The sequence below is a fragment of the Pinus tabuliformis genome, chromosome 4_2 (genome assembly GCF_031772625.1).
Source record: "Pinus tabuliformis cultivar Carrire ecotype Pingquan chromosome 4_2, CPIR1, whole genome shotgun sequence".
Classification (NCBI taxonomy): Eukaryota; Viridiplantae; Streptophyta; class Pinopsida; order Pinales; family Pinaceae; genus Pinus; species Pinus tabuliformis.
In genome coordinates this window covers 420304350-420323688 of record NC_142304.1, presented here as the reverse complement: position 1 = coordinate 420323688, position 19339 = coordinate 420304350, and the positions used below count along the sequence as shown (strand labels likewise).

The 19339-nt window shown below is 41.1% G+C and overlaps 1 protein-coding gene across 1 annotated transcript in view; it reads left to right on the top strand.

Annotated features, from left to right (window-relative positions):
• Window positions 1-19339, top strand: part of LOC149169735 (Nucleotidylyl transferase superfamily protein) — a 253875-nt gene that overhangs the window by 53186 nt on the left and 181350 nt on the right. The window contains exons 4-6 of the mRNA XM_089428789.1: window positions 11591-11660; window positions 11866-11926; window positions 12093-12146. Of these exons, the coding sequence (XP_089284915.1) occupies window positions 11591-11660; window positions 11866-11926; window positions 12093-12146 (185 nt within the window). The remainder of the gene's footprint in view (window positions 1-11590; window positions 11661-11865; window positions 11927-12092; window positions 12147-19339) is intronic.

Here is a 19339-nt window from a genome sequence, read left to right as displayed (position 1 = left end):
AGAAACCACAATGATGAATAGATCAATGATGAGATAAGGAGTGATTCCTAAAGCCTATTCATTAGAGAGACTCAATTAAGTAGCTTGCTTGATTTAAAAGCAAGGTGATGGGCTCTATAGGAAGGGCTAAGAGGATTCTTGAGCCTAGGTTTGGAAGATATGCCTTGATAAGGGGCTTCCTAGACATAAGGATCCTTGAAGAGAATTGGCCTTTATATGATCTTTGTGAAATTGGAGTTGTAAAATTGCAGGATCACAAAGGACCAAGTGGACCTAGAATTAGGTTAAGGTTAAGGAGTTGATCAACTAAGGAAGGGCTTGACCTAATTGTGGAAGAGAAGAGGATCAAAGGAAAAATTTTCTTCTTGAGGATTGAATACAATGATCCAAATGAGGACACTAGCCAAGGGAGACCTAGGGCAAGAAATGGTCTATGAGCTAGGGCTTGCTATATCTCGAGATCCCACCGTTGGAATTTCTTCAAGTTTGAAGGGCATCTAGAGGAAACCCTAGCGCAGTTATGGACCAAAAATAGAGGTGTTTTGATGCCTTCAATGGAATTTATGTGATGCCCTAGGTGAGCTATTAGGGCTAGACCTAAAAAGAGAAAGAGGAGGCAAGAAAGATAAGTGTTTAGGTTGACCACCAGTGGTTGGATCAATGCCTTTCCTTTGGGAGAGATGGAGTCAAGGTGAATTTGTGATATGGAGAGAATGAACCCAATCAAGGAGGCCTTTAGGCAACTCCGCATGAGAGTGGCTACCGGAGGACTTTATACTTTAATGTGCAATGTTCGATGACTTTTAAGGTATATTCAACAAAAGTAACCTCTAGGAACATTCGCCCATTCATACATGACACATGCAATGATGCAACACTTCAAAAGATCAAAATTTCCACAATTTTGCATTGAAAAACAATAAATTTCAGACCTAGATAGCAAAAATCCCAGCAACATTCATGTGATATGATAAATACAAGAATAAACATGAAAAAAAGATCACTTACATGTAAAATGAGTATATCCAATCATCAAATCATGACAAGAATGAAGCTCCAAGACCAAGAGAATAGTATCCAAACATCAAAATTCATCTATGAAACCAAACTCGTCCTCCAAAAGGGAGTGTGAAATTTTCCAAGTAGCTACTAATTCCAAATCCAAGTGATGATGAGAGAAATGAATCACCTCTCATCTATTTATATAATCTCTAATGAGTTCTGTTACCCACCATTTTGTGGGTAATATCCCTAGGATGAGTCACTACAAATTAGAAGAAGCTGGAGATGGAGTTCATGAGGCCAGATGGGAAGCTGGTGTTGCTGAGAGGGATTCATTCATACCCACCATAGACGATGTCGTCACATCAGATGGAGGCTAACTTGCGACATGGGGACATAGAATTGGCAATGGAGCTCCGATTACAGTGGTAGGGACTCAGCCACGACCAGTACACCTGGACATTCAAGAGATATTGGACAGGTACCCAACAATATTTGGAGACATTCCTCCAGGTCGGCCACCTGACCGGGGATTTAAGCACACGGTTGAGTTAGAGGAGGGTGTGCATGCTGTGATCTGCACTCCATACCGACATCCCAAGGCTTATTGGGATGAGATTGAGCGTGCCATACACGACCTGTTGGCCTTGGGGCACATTAGGCCCAGTTCGACTCCCTTCGCTTCTTTAGTTGTGCTGGTGAAGAGGAAGGATGGGACATTCCGCATGTGTATCGATTACTGGGCCTTGAACAAGAAGACGCTGAACAACTGGTACCTGACTCCGTGCATAGATGAGCTGATAGACGAACTTAGAGGAGCTAAATACTTCTCTAAGATTGATTTGCACTCGAGCTACCACCAGATCAAAGTTTGGGAGCAGGACATCCCGAAGACAACTTTTCGGTGCCATTATGGGCATTTCAAGTTTTTGGTGATGCCCTTTGGGCTAACCAATGCCCCTGCTACTTTCCAGTCTTGCATGAACCACGTGTTCTGCAAGCAGCTTCACAGGTTCGTGTTGGTGTTCTTCGATGACATCTTGATCTATAGCAGGACTTGGGAGGAGCACTTGAGGCATTTGGAGGAGGTGCTTCGTATTCTTGAGGAGCAACAATTATATGCCAAGGTGTCCAAATGTGAGTTTGGACTGACAAAGATGCTATACCTTGGCCACATCATCGAAGAGGATGGGGTGTGTGTGCACCAAGAGAAGATCAGGGCCATATTGGATTGGCCTACACCCAAGAGTGTGACTGAGCTACGGGGATTTTTGGGCATCTACACCTATTACAGGAAGTTCGTGAAGGGGTTTTCACTATTGGCAACACCCCTCACCGATCTGACCAAGAAAGGTGTGTTTGAGTGGACAAATGTAGCGTAGGGGGGCTTTTGAGCGCCTCAAACAGGTGATGAGCAGCTATCGGGTGTTAGCGCTGCCAGATTTTTCAAAGCCGTTTGTACCAATGTTGTGAAAATCGTAATCAGGATAATATCGGCGAGGGGGAAAAATCGGAAAAAATAGGGAAAAAATCGAGAAAAAATCGGGAAAAAATCGGAAAATACAAAAATAATAACCGTTGCAGCTCCAGGTATATATTTCTTGGGCCAATACCATTCAGTGCTGATGAAGCCACCTTTTTACAATATCCCTCAAACACACATAACTGTATTCTCAATGCAAAGGTTCGTATCCAACTTTCAGTGCCCTGATGCTACAACGCTTGCTGGGTGCATTATCTGGGTGTTTCACTAATAGACAAGAGCCAACACTGCTGGGCATTCTCATTCCTTCCATGATTAACAGGAATCAAACAAGCTCCACGCAGGTTCAATTTGACACATTAAAACTGATTTCTGGGCGTACAAACAAGCAACGCAGAGATTGAATTGCAGACAATGCAGAGAATACAAAAATGGCAGTCTAGCGTTGATACATTCGTTCCACAAGTTCTGGTTGTCACATCATGCCATCGATTTTCAGAAGACACACTAGACTCTTCAAACCAAGTAATGGATCTCAGATTTGTTTGTAACAGTCCACAATTCCTTCTGCAGTTTTTTCAGTGATTTTTTGTGAAAAAAAAACTTTCGTAAAAATCGCGCGATATTATCGGTTAAGTGAAAAAACCTCGATTTTTTGATTTTATCACGATAATATTGCTATTTTTGCAACACTTTGTACTAGAGTGTGATGCATCTGGTGAGGATGTTGGGGCTGTTTTGACGCAGGGTGGGCACCCCATAGCATTCGAGAGTTGGAAACTACTTAGTCATGACAGGCTCTATTCTATATATGACAAGGAGATGTTGGCCAAATTCCAATAGTATTTGGTGGGCAACAGGGTTAGGGGAAGATTGACCACAATAGTGTTCGATCCTTTTGGCGCAGAGAGAGATCAACGAGAGGCAACAAAAGTGGGTCAGCAAGATCTAGGCCTACGATTTTGACATAGAGTATGTCTAGGGCAAGTAGAATGTAGTAGTTGATGCTTTATCCAGGAGGCCCGCGACATTATCCCTCATGAGTATCTACCAGGATTGGAGGGCGCAGTTACTGGTAGAGTACTTTAACGACAGACAGGCTTGTGAGAACCTAGATGACACCCATGCAGATGACCAGTTCTGTGTGATGGATGAGGTGATCTACTACAAGAACCGGATCTATTTGGTACCTGGTTCGCATTTGAGGGAGAGGATTACGTAGGCTGCGCATGACTCTCCACTAGCAAGACATCAGGGGTTCCTCTAGACATATAGAGCTATTCGGGAGCATTTCACGTGGAGGGGCCTCTAGGTGGATGTTCTCAGGCACGTACAAAAGTGTGATACTTGTCATAGGAACAAGCGAGAGCAGACACACCCCACGGGATTAATGCAACCCCTTCCCATTCTTGAGAGGAAATGGGAGAGTATATCCATGGATTTTATTACAGGACTACCAACAGCGCAAGGGCGGGATTGCATATATGTAGTGGTCGACAGGCTAACCAAATACACCCATTTCTTCACCATACCCTCCCAGTCATCAGCTTCATAGGTGGCTGAGTTGTTTTTTAGGGAGGTCTTTAGGTTGCATGGTCTCCCCAAGGCCATAGTGAGTGACAGGGACAACTGATTTATGGGGGGATTTTGACAGGCGCTGTTTCGGTTAGTGGGGACTGAGCTCACACCCAGTACCGGTTATCACCCACAAATTGATGGCCAGACAGAGATTGTGAATAAGTGGTTGGAGGGGTACTTGCGCAACTATGTGATCGGGTAGTAGTGCGCATGGGTGAAATGGCTTCACCTTGGAGAGTACTGCTACAACACCACGTTACACATGTTGATAAGTATGTCTCCATTTCATGCTCTGTATGGCTATGAAGCTCTGACATTTTTTGAATTGGTGTTTGGAGACGGTAGGGCCCCAGGGGCCAAAGATTGGATATAGGAGAGCCAGGACATCCTTAGGGCTCTCAAGGATAATTTATAGACAACCCAAAGTCAATAGAAGGTCTACCTAGACAGGCACAAGGTTGAGAGACATTTTGAGGTTGGAGACTTAGTCTTTCTGAGACTCCAACCATACAGGCAGTCCAATCTAAAGCAGAAGGGAGCTGAGAAGCTCAAACCACGTTTTCTATGGGTCTTATAGGGTGATCGAGAGGGTTGGAGAGGTGGCCTATGAGTTGGAGCTCCCATCTGGGAGCAAGGTGGACAAGGTATTTCATGTCTCATGCCAGAAAAAGGCTTTGGGACAATAGGTGACAACGACTACTGATATTCCCCCTTTGGATGATGAGGGGCATTTGGTGTTGGTACCGGAGGCTATTTTGGGGGTGAGAGAGAGGAGGCTCATGAACAACACTGTTCGGGAGTTTTTGGTGAAGTGGAAGGACTTGCTAGAGGAGGATGCCACTTGGGAAGGGGAACAGGTACTCCAACACCCATAACTGCAGTTACTTGAGGACAAGGAACATTTGGGCAGGGAGGACTATGGTATTCCTACTTAGCCATTTTGCTAAGTAAATTACCATTTTTGCCAATTTTGAAGTTTTGCCATCTTAGACATAGGAAAAGTGGGTTAGGAGGACCCCACTTGGCATTTTTGGCTTAAGGAGTCTCCAACAAAGGAAGATGAGGCAAATTGTTTTCCTAGTGGAAGGTGGGGGCCACCCCAAGAGGATTGGAGGGTAGATTGGGTGGCCATTCTTTAGGCCGAATTTCTTATTCCTAGGCATGTGCAAAGGTGGATTTACTGGGCCTGTGCAGTCACTTGAGGAGTGCATTTGTTGTGGAGGCTTGACCGAGAGTTTGAGGCTGAGTTTTGCTAGGAGACATAAGGAGAATTATTGGAGGGTCTTCTCAACTATTTTGGAGGGATTTGGCAGTAGATTCTCAGGTAGTACGAATTACCTAGCTGGAGGAGGAACTCACACTAATTGGGGGTAATTTCGGAAGGTTGGAACTAGGCCCAACCCTTTTTGGGTCTTTGTGGGTTTAGTGAGGAGAGCCCAAGGTTAATTTTATAAATTTTTTCGAGCACTCTAGAGAGGTCAAACAACAGTCCCTTTCCAGCCAACAGTAGTAGATTTCCAAGGCGCACAGTGAAGAGGAAGCACTTTCTAGCATCCGGGCAACACATTTTCTGACATGGGGTTTGTCTTGTTAAATTATGCAACTATGGTCAAATTCCACTTTGGATAGCTCATTTGATGGAGATGATGATTGCATTGAATTCTTCTTTTCGAGAGGACCAAAATCGACCTAAAGGTCATCAAAGTTGGACAAGAGAAAGTGTGCTTATGAAGAAAAGCCCACATATGCGTATTTGGACAGGTCGACCCTAAAGCAAATTGGACACCCATGGAAGCCTATAAATACAAGTGACCTCAAGCTCATTTGGACATCACCAAGAATCTTCTTCTTCTCTTCTTCATTGATTGGTTCGCATAGGTCTGAGGCTAGGACGACAAAAGAAGTTCGCAAAACTCCAAAATTACAGGGTCCAAGGCTCGCATCTATTTTAGGGTTTTTGGCTATAGTTGTTGGCTTGTCACAGGACAAATTAGACCACAGTCGTCAGCTTGGAGGCTCAAGGGAGCGACTGGAAGCCTTTAGTCGCTCGCACAGCTCCTCCTCCATGCGAGCGAGAAGTTTGACTTAGATTTGATTGTTGACCGAAGTTGACCGCAGTTCACTGCAAACAAGAAAAGTTGTCTTTGATATATTTTGATGTTGGAAACATATTTCTGAATGTTATTGGGTTGTTTTGCTGGATGATATTGTATTGGGCTCATTGTACTCTCTGTTGAACATTTTATGACAATCTAATAGAAGAAGAATTTCAAAGGGTTTTCCCCCTAGTGGGGTTTTTCCCTGGTCTTTGACCAAACCTGGTGTCTCTTGTTGATGTGTTGATTGTCTCCTTTGTCATTGCATTTATTGTTCTATCTTCAATTACTGTTGATGATTGGAAAGACTAATTGTTATTGGAAAGATTGCTAATTGAAAAATTGAATTTGGCTAAAGTAATTGATACAACATAGAACAATCTGAAAATTTAACATGTCTAGCTTGCTTTAGTAAGCCTAGGTGCACACATTCCATACATATGTTGTACAATCCTCTTTGATACTAAAATGGATCAGCTTGGCGTAGTTTTTGGCTAAATTAATGGGTGACAAATTGCATGTTGATTTTTTTGTGTTGCATGTGGTGTTTTGTTTTGATTATGATGTTAATTCCGAGTAGGAATATTACAAATACCAACCAATTGCACTCACAACTAGAAGTGTTGCAGGGTTGACTCAGAACTTTGATGGCGAATTCTTGTAATGTGTGTGAAAATCTGGTGACCCAAATCTCTACTGCAGCAATCTGATGTTATTTCTCCTACTTGCTAATTCTCTTACAAGCTATTTACAATATTACAAGTAAACATCGAAATAAATACAACTGTAGCCTTCACAACATAAATAATACATGGAAACAAGAACTGAGCAAGAAGAAATAAGTTAATAACGCACACAATTGACACCGTTTTTTTGGACAAATGTCCTCGGAAAAACCCAATGCGGGAAAACCAGTGCAACAATTGAGGGTTTGTATTATGATGCAGTAATTTTTGAATACAATCTTTGGATGCCTTACTGGATATCTGATATAGAGAATCTGACTGACAAAGAATTAGTGAGAAATACCTCACACTATCACTGGAAATTCGATACTGATCCAGGCTCTGGATGGCAAGCCCCACACTGCCTTTGCATCAGCTTACGCAGTCTAGTGTCATAGCTACTAGGCTCTGCGTCACCCTACTTGTTGGTTAATTTTCCCATGAAATTTCGACTCTTCTTCACTTTCGGTCTCACACTCCGACTTTTGGCTCTAAAACTCGACTCTCTAGCAAATTTCAAATCTCCTCTCAAGCTCTGCATTGCCTCAGCATGGCTCTATGTTGCCCAACGTGGCTCTACGCTGCCTCTTCTAGATCTCTCTCTGCCTCCTCTGCAATGTATCCCCAGATCAAGAAACTCTCCAACCGGAAAACTATCTTTGCCCCTCACTGCAAGAAATCTCCTCGATGACCTCTCCGGCAACTGCTACACTGCTCTCTTGAGAAAATCGATCTTTGATCTCTCACTTGATGTGTTTTCCAAATGCTCATCAAGTCTCTTCTTATAATCCTCTCGTTGATCAATCAATGGCCCAGATTAGATTCTAATCAATGGCTCAGATCATTTTAACTTGATCCTCGTCTTCTTCTAGAAGTTTCACCCCTAGTTTAATTAACACCCTTTAATTATTTTAATTTCCTAAGTTTAGACTTAGACATCCATTAAAAATAATTAATTATTTTAATAAAACTGTCTCCTGGAGGAGTTTCCTAAAACGATTTCTGGGTATTCTGGAATACATGTGTCCTAGCCTCCCTGCAAATTTTGAGGCTTAGAGCACATCCGATGCTACCAGAAATCAACAATGTGGTGCCTGAAAGCCACAATCTATCCACCAATGAGCTATAAAAAAATAAGAACAAAGATTATCAGTTTACAACGCCAAACATATAAAAGAGAACTTGCAAAATTACAAGCTAAGTTCTAACAATTTGCACTTACAAGGCATTTTCTTGTCCTTACGATGTTGGCTTGAGCTGAATCCAAACATGCCAGATGCTTCCTTGTACATATATCGTTGCATGTTGGTTTTGTCCTGAATATCCTGATTTGGGAACATCTTAATGCATATCGTGACATCTCTCATCACCTCAAGATCCTTTTGAATGTTAGACCCCTTATTATACAATGAGCTTAGATTGAGATATTCTCCCACTCCATTAATGGTGAATGCAACTACTTGTCCCACCTGGGATCAATAATTTCTCATAAAGGGAGATATTTAGAGTCATCTCCCTTGTAGAAAGCCTTGATGGCCTCTTTGGCCCTTTCTATGCCCTCATAAATATATCCCATTGCAGGTTTCCCTCCATCCATCACTCTCTAGACTTTCACAAGGGACTTAGTGAAACTGATAGTTTCAGTGACTTTCTCCCACAAACCATCACCTAGAAGAGATGCATTCATAGCCAATGCTTCTAGTTTTGTGCTATCTTTCCAAAATAGCAATTGCTGGCTACAAAACATTCTTCTCAAAGCTTGGTACTCATACAAAAGGCTTTGTAGGGAAAGAAAGTTTGTAGCAAACGGTGTAATTGTTGGGCGACTAAGCTCACCCTCTTTGAATTGCCTCATAAGGTTCAACACCCAAACATGGTTATAAATATACTTGGTCATTTGTTTGCACTCTTGCACAACATCTTGCACCCACTCCAACTTCCCGGTGTCCTCTAGTATCAACTCTAGGCAATGGGTAGTGCACGAAGTCCAAAAAATGGTGGGATATTTGGCACAAGGCAACCTTCCAACTACCACATAATTTGCTGTGTTGTCCGTGATTACTTGGACAACATTTGCAAGCCCAATTTCCTCCACTACCTCAGCCAACAATGTAAAAATCAAACGCGCATCCTTTACATGTGCAAATGCATTAATGGATCTTAGGAACATGGTTTGTTTAGGGAAAGCTACAACAAAATTTATTATTGTTCTGCCCCTCTGATCTGTCCATCCATCATTCATAATTGTGCAACCTATAAACTTCCATGTGCTTTTAATGCTCTCCAATTGTGCCTTGACATACTCGAGCTCCTCATCTAGGTCTTTCCCCCTAAGTGCATTATAAGATGGGGCTTTGTATCTAGGGCCAACACTTGCAATGGCATCCACCATGGGATGATAAAAGTAAGACTTCATGTTTGAATTAAAGACTATTATGGTACCAAAACATCCTCATTGCGATATCTGCCTCCTTGCTCTTCTTTTCATTAAAACTCTCCAAGGTTGGCTAAGATCCTGGAGTGGTACAAGGAAGGAAGAAAGGAGAGGTTACACTCTTGTTTGTCACAACAGTTGAAGAGGAGTTACCTGCACTTTGATCCGGTGGTGCCATCTGAAATCTACCTATCCCAAAAACCTCAACCTTTATTCTTGCCCTCTTAGAGTTTTGTTCCCTAATGTCGTCCAAAGAAGTTGCCATTTCAGCAATGACTTCTGGAGGGCAATGATCACAAAACACCACACCATTCCTAGGAATTCTAGTTATGTGGTATTTCAGCCTGTTTATGCCCGCATACATTGTGGCACTGCAATAATTGCACTTGATTTGCTGTTCATCACCGAGAATGACTCAGACACAATGTGCCCATGTTGAATCACGAGGCTTTCTACTACCCTTCAGAGGCATGGAATCTGGAAGAGAAGAAAATATAAAATTATTTAGCTCTAAATTTAAATTTTTTAATTTATGTAATAGCCTATAGGAGAACTTTTTGGCCTTGTGTGTGGCTGAGAGATTTAGCTACAGGGCATGCAGGTTGAGTTTTTTGGCTTTGTGTGGCTGAGAAACTTAGCCACAAGGCCTAAAACAAGTCAAAGAAAGGATTTTTTTTTTTGAAATGAAAACAAAAAAATTTGAAACAAATAATCAAGCTTCATGAAGCCCACATGCTTGTGATGAAGCTGGGTGTTATGAAGCCTCCTTTAGCCTCCTGCAACCTCCTTCAGCCTCCTGCAAGAGCCCCTTCACTGTGTAATGGAGTCACTCAACTCTTTCAGTCTCTACAAGAGCTCCTTCACTGTGCAATGGAGTCACTTAGCTCCTTCAGTCAACAATTAGTGAATGAGAAATGAGTCAAATGACTAGTGAATGGGAAATGAAAGGGAGGAAGGTGCTTATAAAGCATTTCCTTCCCTCCATTTTCCCTTTCCCTCCACCAGATCTCAAAAATAACAAAGAAAATTAAAAAACAAATCAAATTTCGGTCAAGTAAGTCTGCGCTAGGTCTACCGCAAGTCTTATATGAGTCCATGTGCAAGTCTTGGTGAGTCCACGGGTCTTGGCGAGTTTTGACGAGTCTTAAGCGCAAGTCTTGGCCTCTAGCCTTGTTTCAGCTTTTGACTCGTGAGTCTTCACGAGTCTTATAAGAGTCGTGCTCCATTGTTTAAAATTCATATCGTGTTCTTTCTCCTTTTTTTCTTTAAAGTTGCATCAACCTTGGGTATACAAGACCCTTCTTCTCATGGGATTATGAAGCATGAACCTTTTTGGTATACTTGTAACATCGAACCCAAGAGAGAGGACAATGGAGAGGGGATAGATGGAGTATGCTAAGTATGGAAAGGACATGGGCATGTTATCCTTATCAAGCCCCCTAGCAGTAACCTTGTCCCCATGAGTGGATATTGATGATGACCACCAAGGTGAAACAAGGAAAAACACATAACTTCTCAACATCATGATTTATTATCTGATTTGACCCATGATAAGACACATATATTGAATGTAAACACTTAATATGAAGTAATCGACAATTGCACCTCATATGTGTCAAAGACCAATATTATCAAGTGAGTGAGTTGAGCACAATTTGAGAGGCATCTATGGAAAACTATCCATGGAGGATGCTGGATGTCATCATTGGGACCACTGTCTGTAATGTGGATCATTGAAGAAAAATCTCTAGTTACCCCTAGAAGTGAGGGGATAACAAGCCTATGACTCGACAACAACTTGGAAAAGAGAAAAAAACCTTGATTTTGATGCCTAGTTTGTAACTTTGTGGTGAGTATGGTGAATTTGCGTCGAGTTTCCCATAAGTTAAGCGAGTTTCTTATGAGTGGCGCGTGTCGTGTTTCAAGTGTGAGTCTTAGGCAACTACTTACCACAGCCAGGAATCGGCGAGACTCGGCCAAACCCTGTGAGTCTTAGCTAAGTCACTCTACAATGGTTCATAATCCTCATTTGAAGCAATGACCAAGAGGCCTCAAAGAATCTTTTAATGTTTGATTCTTTAGTATAGTTTGTGAGATTCTTTAATTGGCAACTACTTGAGCATATACTTCAAATATTTTAAAAGATACCCGTTTCCATAGTATTCGTTGATCTTTAATTCAATAACTTTGTAAGGACTTCTTGGTTTAGATCCATTGCTTGTAATCATTGGCAAAGACTAAACGTGTTATTCTTTGGGGTTTTGCATAACAGGAATGCCAGTATTGGGGATTGGCTTTGTAGGAGCTCTAGCATCTGTTCCCTCAAAGCGTGGAGATCATAGGTTTAGTATTATTTCTCTCTTGTGCATCATGGTGGTGTTAGTTTGTGGTGTTTTATCTTGAATATAGGACAATAGTGTTCACTTGTTGTATCGTTGCAAATGTGATGTGACAATTTGAAAGTTCTACTGCTCACATAGATGTCGAGTTATGAATTTTTGTTGAAAGCTTTGATAAATATGATGATATTTTGATAAATTTGTCTAGGTGTTATGTGTCTGCAAGAACATCTGAACGGATGTGGAGGTATCGTGTTGTTTTGTCAAAGGTAATTTTTTTTAGCATTATTAGTTTCCATGGTTCAAGGGAAATGCAAATTTTGCATATGTTAATGCTTTTAAATGGGCAATGTGACTTGAGAGATTTGTGCTAATCTATTTCAATAAACTGCTGTGCATCTGCGAAGCTTTTGCTTGTTGTGCTGCTTTTTTCAGGGATTAAGGGACCGTAAAGAAGAAGACACACTCTCTAGTCAGTTTTTAATCAAGGTAGGTGCCTAAAATGTAACTATTCTTAGTGAAGCTTTAAATCCAGTAAAAAACTGCTTGATTCTATTTTCAATATTAGTGAATCAAGGCTGAAATGTTATTTTGTGCTGTTATTTCCATACAGATAATATTCCTTTTTATTCATTGCATTGATTGGCTTGTCTAATATTCTTTTATCCCCACACTATTTTTTGGTCTTCCAAGGATGTTAGGTGGTAATTCAAATTCAACATATTGAAAATTGTGAACTAGGAGACTAGAAAGAATAAAATAAAACTAAATCTATATAATGTACATTTATAGCCATCAATAGTTAAGGAAACTGAAAATTATTACATGTACATCTAAGACCAGGCTGCATGTTGAACATCTCCAATATAAAATGAAAAACAAAATGAAAAGACAAATAGAGGATTAGACCTACATTGTTAGGAATGGGTTAAATTTTCAGAAGCTTCTGAGAATGAAGCATCCTAGGAGCATTCTTTAAATGATATATATTTCAGGATATTTTGATGCATATATGTCCAAAAAAACATGCAAAATGTCAAATTAGTTGCAGGAAATATGGAAACAGAGGTTTAACTACTACTAGATTAGTAATAATCATTAAAACGCCAACTATTTAGTAGACATATACCATACATTATCTAGATTCTAGCAGTTATAACATTGTCACCAAATGATCAACCATAGTATCAACCTTCAGGTTTCTATAGATAATATTTATCATCAATAAACTATAATAGATATATCAGCTGTGAAATGAAATAGAACATCATATTTATGAACAAAGTGTTGTAATTTGTAGTCAACAATTCAATATTCAAACTTAAACTAGGATATATTGTTCAAAAAATAGGCCATAATAAAGACAAAGGACTTGTAAGTTTTAGAAAGTAGATTCTAAACGGAAAAAGATAAATAGTTCTACTATCTACTACTCTTTTATCTTGGCACGAGAAACTTCTAGTTTTGTTTCTCGTGGCTTATAAACAATAGAACATGACCATGTGCTACACCCTCCGCCCCCCACACACACAACACTGTAGGTTGTGAAGCTAAAGTGGCTACATCAGGAAACTTGCTAACATTGACAATGGTGGTGGATGGGGGTGGCATCCCTGTTGCATGATCATCATCACAGGTCCCGTCAGCAAAAAGTTTAGCCTGCAAGACTCTAAAGGTATGGCTCCATCTTCCAAATGAGACGCCTTTGGATTATTGTCCCAAGTTGTATATGTGTTAACATTCTTCGCATAAAACAAATTTTTTGTCTATATTCAAGTTGATTTCTCTTCATGTTATAGATGAAACTATATTTTCTGAAATACCTCTCCGCAAAAGAAGTGTTCACAACCTATGAAAACACCCTCTTTGCCAATTTGTGTAGATGTGTGGTAGAGTTGCCATATATGTTTCACCATTTTATATGATTCAACCTCTCTCGATCTTTAGTTGCATGTAGATCAGCAAAGACTCCACTTTCATTGATGTAATTTCTCAGTTAGATTTGTACTTGACCACACTCTGCATCTGTAGTGATTCTTAACCCTTAGAATTGAGCCACAAACAAGATATTCATATAAATGCAAAAAATTAGATACATCAATACTTGACAAAACATTCCATAGGCTTCTATCCTTATAAATAAATTCTTAATAGCAAGAACATAACTACTTGTGGTCTCATCATTGATGAGTCCCAACTATGTAGTGGACCTTATTTGATAAAGAGGACCCTTTTACATTAACTATCCACTATTTATCTAATGGGCCTTATTCAAGGGAGATGGGCTCATTAATTGACTAATTCCTATGTACCACTAAAGTGGGGAGGTTAGTGTAGGCCCTGTTACCACCCACATGTATGGGTAACCCTAGGAGAAAATATTTCTTCTATTTGTGGTTTGCCAACTAGCAACCCTACCATGATCCATTGTAATATCCCTAATTTTGATTTTCCGCATTAGAGACGATTTTTGGAAGAGGAGGCAATTCTGACATTGGGACTTCGGAGGAAAAAGGGAAATTGCAGCTCTAGTGGAACGTGGGGTCCACAAGAGAGAGAAATTTGGCCAAGGAGGGAACTCACACTCTTGGAGGAGAGAGAGAGAGAGAGGAGGGGTTGCGAATTAAGAGAGAGAAAGAGTGGGGGCCACCAAGGGAGAAAAGGAGGCCAACTATTATAAATAAGGAGAAGAAGCCTTCATTTGCATCTTTTGTCAACGTTACTTATGAACACAAGTTCTCTTGAGCTGTTTAGCCAAGACAACTAGTGTTGTTTAGCACAAGGGATTCCCAAGCGGGAATTCCACCTCTACCTTCGGTGAACTTCGAGTGTCACCCTAGGAGAGTAAGGGGGAGTTTGTTCCGGGTGTTTGAGGAGCTAATTTGCAGATCATTCATCAGCTTGGGCGTGTTTTTCTTAGGGCGCAAAAAGGGAATTCGTGGGTTGAGAGGAGCTAGCAGGAAGTGGAGATTGGGCCGGAGATTTTGCAGGAATTTATCCATTGGAAGGGCAAGTTTCCTCTTGGTATTTTGTAGGGTTGAGAGTGTTGTATTTTGGAGGGCCGAATTGTCTAAAATCTAGGCTTGCATAGAGATCATTGGACATCTACTATGCAACCATAGAAAACAGGGAAATTTCATTGGAGTTGGGCAACGAGAGATAAAGAGATTTGGAGGAGCGATTGCAAGGGTTGGAGAAGATTTTCTAGGAATTGATTTGGCTTCCTACAATAGGATTCCTTCTACAGGGCACTTTTCTAGCTAGTTGGAGCCACACATACTTCTTGGGGGTCACCGGGGCATGTTGGATTCAACCCAAAACCTTTTTGGGTTCTTGTGGGTTTGGTGAGAGGAGGCTAGGATTAATTTTACAAAATTTTCTGAGCTCTTTTGAGGGCAGAATTTCTAGTTCCATTCAACAGCCAATGACAAAAATTGTTGGAGGAGGGCGCAGTTTACCCTGGGACCATTTCCACCACTTGGGTCTGTGAGATATTTCTGGGTTTTGTTGGAGCTGGTGTGGAGAGCCTACATTTAATTTTACAGAATGTTTGGAGTAGATTTGAGGGCCGAAATCTGAGTTCACCTATAATAGCAGTGGCAGTAATTTTTCGGGGCAGCGCAAAAGTTTTTGGTGGAATCACTCTAGCACTCAGGCATCACAATTCCAACGTGAGTTTTGCGTAGCTTGCTGTAGCAAAAGCCCAACTTCCTCTTATCTCATTGATTGTACTCATATTACTTAGAGTTTTTGCCCATGATTCAAATGTGTATGGTTGTGCATTTTTGAATTTAGTAGCTGTAGCTAGTTCATTGATTTTGTTATCTATGGTATTTTTCCATTTGGAATATTACATTGGTATCAGAGCCATGATCTTGGCCAACTGTGGGATAGCCAACTAGATCATGGAAGATTTGGGCATGTATGCACAATGACAGGTTAAACCATAGACCACCCATGGCTCAAGGAAGATTTAGTATGCGAGAATTCTAGGGTGGAGTCCGTTGGAACAATGAAAGATTGGCCTAGTTGAGGAAGGTGTTGGACCATATCCATCCTCATCTTTACAATAGAGAGACTAAGGGTGTGTAGGCCGTAGGGGAGCAACCATCTACACCATGTGGGGAAAGTAGACAGAATCAGGGCACCAAATCTCCTCAAAAGGAGAAGAGTCAAGACATGATAGGGACAGTTAAAGGGTAAGACCAGGGGGCGCTTTTGCTTGTGGAGACCTGGATTTAGATATTAGGAGCCTGAGGAGGAGGTTGAGCATGAGGTGTGGGCACACAAGTGTGAGGAGCGTGTCGATGTGTCCAGTCTGACGCAGGAGTCACCCTTGATGGAGATCCCTTTGGTAGCTACAGTTGACACCCTTGTGGAAAGAGTAAAGCATACACTCAGAGGGCCATCTATTGATGAGGTGTCGGCCGTGCTCGAGTTTTAAGGTGGTAGTAGCCCACAATAGATTGGTGAGGTGCCCGGAGACATGTCCAATAATGAAGTGCTAGCAGGTGCAAAGTTATCCAGAGCCGTGACAAAGTTTCCAGATGGTAGCTACCTATCGTTGATTGTTGAGGATGTTATGCATGATGAGCTATCTGTGGGGGGTAGTTAGTGGCTCATGTTGAGCCCATGGTGGAGGAGGATGAGCAACCATCCTTGGAGTCAGCCATCGATGAGGAGCAGTTAGGTGCATTGGCATCCAACAGAGTTGTCATACTTTGAGACGATAGTCCCCTTCAGGCACACATCGAAGGGGCTTGCACACAACGACCCATGATATTTGACCCATGGTATTTGGATGGGGAAAATTATAAAAAGAAAGATGAGAGTTCATTCAGGGACATGATTGGATATTTGGTGAATTGATTTTGGAGCTCTAGTAGCTTACTGTGTGAGGGGAAACCCTTGTGGAGATCCTAGATTTAGTGTTGGAACTATACACCCTAGTTGGTGGCGATTAGTTTCGATGGTGAAACAACCACCCTAGCTAGTAAAGAGGGAGAACCACTTCAATTTCTTGATTGGCAAACATTAGAGATGGAGGATTAAAGTTGAAGTCTAGAAGGGTCCAATTACAACAGTACATATATCTTCAAGGAGGAATGATTTGTTTGTGGGAGGCCGAAATATTTCCCAAGAGGAGGGCTGAATTGCTTAGAGGGTCAAATTGCAACCAGAAGGACGAGGTTGCATGTGGCAAGGTTTTTTCTTGGAGGAGGCCGAGTTGATTTAAGGGGGAACCAACCAAATTTTACTAACAGGTTCCATGAATAATTTTTGTGTAAATTTCCCCAAAATTTATTAATAAAAATTGGCTGGAATTTTGCTGTGGAATTTTATCTGGAAATTGTGGTTATTGGCTCTTTATTTTTCTTGTGTGGATTTAAATTAAAATGTGGGTTCTCCAAAATTTTCCTTTTGAATTTAATTAAACTTTACGGAAAAAATATTTCGTAAATTTTTTTGAGGGAATTTGGGGAAAGGTCTAGGAGGATTACAAAATAATTTAAATGGGGATATTACATGTATATACCCAACATTGATGCAATTGTAAGAAAGGAAAGGGCATGAGCCAAACACCAAAATGCAAAGAATAACAATGGATGTAAAGAAAGAAAATGCCAAATTATAGCTTGAGCTCTACCCCCTCTTATATAGCCACTTGTCCCCGAGAGTATCCATGAACATCCCATCCCCTATGAAGCGATAAATTGCTCATCAGTAAAAGGAGTTATGTCATTATTACATGATAATCAATGACGCTTGTTAGGCAAGTCATGTAAAGTAAGATAAGGGAAAATATGGAGGCTTGGAAAAACAAAGGTGAGGAAGGTGACTCAAGGAAGCTAAGAGCTCCCTCTACAAAGGCACTCATGGACAATGGTTTGATATAACTTAGCATAAGACTATGACTCTATTGATGAAGTCCACCCCAATCCATAACACCTATCATATATACCTATCTTCTGAAAGGGTCAAGTTAAGAACTGTTCCACCAACCTGTGAGTAATTCCCAGGGGAAAAATTTCCCCCCTTTGGTCCAACTTGTTAGTCAACAACCCCACTTTCATCCACAGATAGCCACTCCTAGTTTCCTCTCAGTCACTCTTTGATCAATCATTTCTTTCATCTTGCTAGTTCATCCTATGAAAGTGGGTCTTCAAATATGAGGTATGCAAACCATTTTTGTATCAAGTGCTTTCATTTAATGGTTTGAGGCATTATAGTATGGATCATGGGTCAAATTGGATGATTGACCACTTTTGACTGTATAGTTGGTCCTCTGCTTCACGTTTGTGGTTATATCCCACCCCTAGTCCATTGTAATCCTCTTTGAGGCCTTTCTTTCCACTGCCTAGGAAGGGAAAGAATAGGAATCCTTGATTGATTTTCTTAGTGAATCTCCTTATTGACGATTTCGCAAAGCTAATTCTACTATCTTGGATAACCAATCAACCAACAACCCTATACATTGCTTAGTTACGATGATATGCCACATTTCTCCGCCATTTGCACCGATCATACACTTGTCACCATTTGACATTCCTCTTGAAGGACATTGGTTCACCACTCAACAAGTACTTCAACCATTTTGCAATCAAGTGCTTTTACTTAATGTTTTGGGCACTCTAACATGGATAAAGGGGTGATCTAGTTTATTGACCGATTTTCATTGTACACTTGTTCCCTCACTTTACAAAGGGGGTTAGTCTTTAGCCCTAGTCTAGTGGGACCTCCTCTGATTCCTTAGGGTCATAGGAGGGGCACTACTTGGGAAACTTGGATTGAAGTAGCATGTCCATAACCATTCCATACTTAACACCTTACATCATTCCCTTGATGGCACATCCATCTTTTAGGTTTGCTGTCATTGTTTCATTGGGATTTGGCACCCTCACATCCATATCTTTGTCAGGGTTGGAAAACTTTGCCTTGGAAGTTGATGTAGCCAAGAGAAAGATAAAAGCGTAAGATGGCCACAACAAAAGAAAAGGGAAAATTAAAATCCAAAAGATTGCTAGGACATTGATTAGCACGTGGGAAAAAGCTGAGGATGAGCTCTACCCCTTCATTAGCCATCACTCGATTCTTGAGCACTAGATGCTCTATCACATGATAAGGAACCCTTGCATGTCCCAACCTTGATGAGCGAGAAACTGACTCATCCTTATAGGGTAAATAAATTCTATATCATTAAAAGCAAGCTTGGACACCTTAGCTACTCTCCTTATCAAAGCATTATTGAAAAGAATTAAAAGGCACAATAGAGGGGTGGAAAAGGTAGGGCGAGGAAATGGGTAACTCATGCCTCCACGATTACTCCTTCCATGCATCTATACACACAGGATGATGGACCTCCATCAACTGATCCTATGGCCATGACACCTAGCCAAGAAGTCTTTCCCCTCCTTTGCCGTCACTATCACAAATGCCTATGAATTGAAGGGTTGACCTTGGACATGTTACCTCCCCTTAGGGTCTGGAAGCACCTAATAGGGTTGACTATCTAGCGGCTAGCCACCTCTAACAAGGTAGGGAACACTTTTATGGGATTTGGTCTAGTTAGATATTTGAAGGTGATCCCTGTTTGAAGTCTTACTATGCATTTATGGCCATTATCTGTAATGAGTGGTTGCTTTCACTTGAGTTTGGGATGGTTTTGCCAGGTGGTCCTTCAT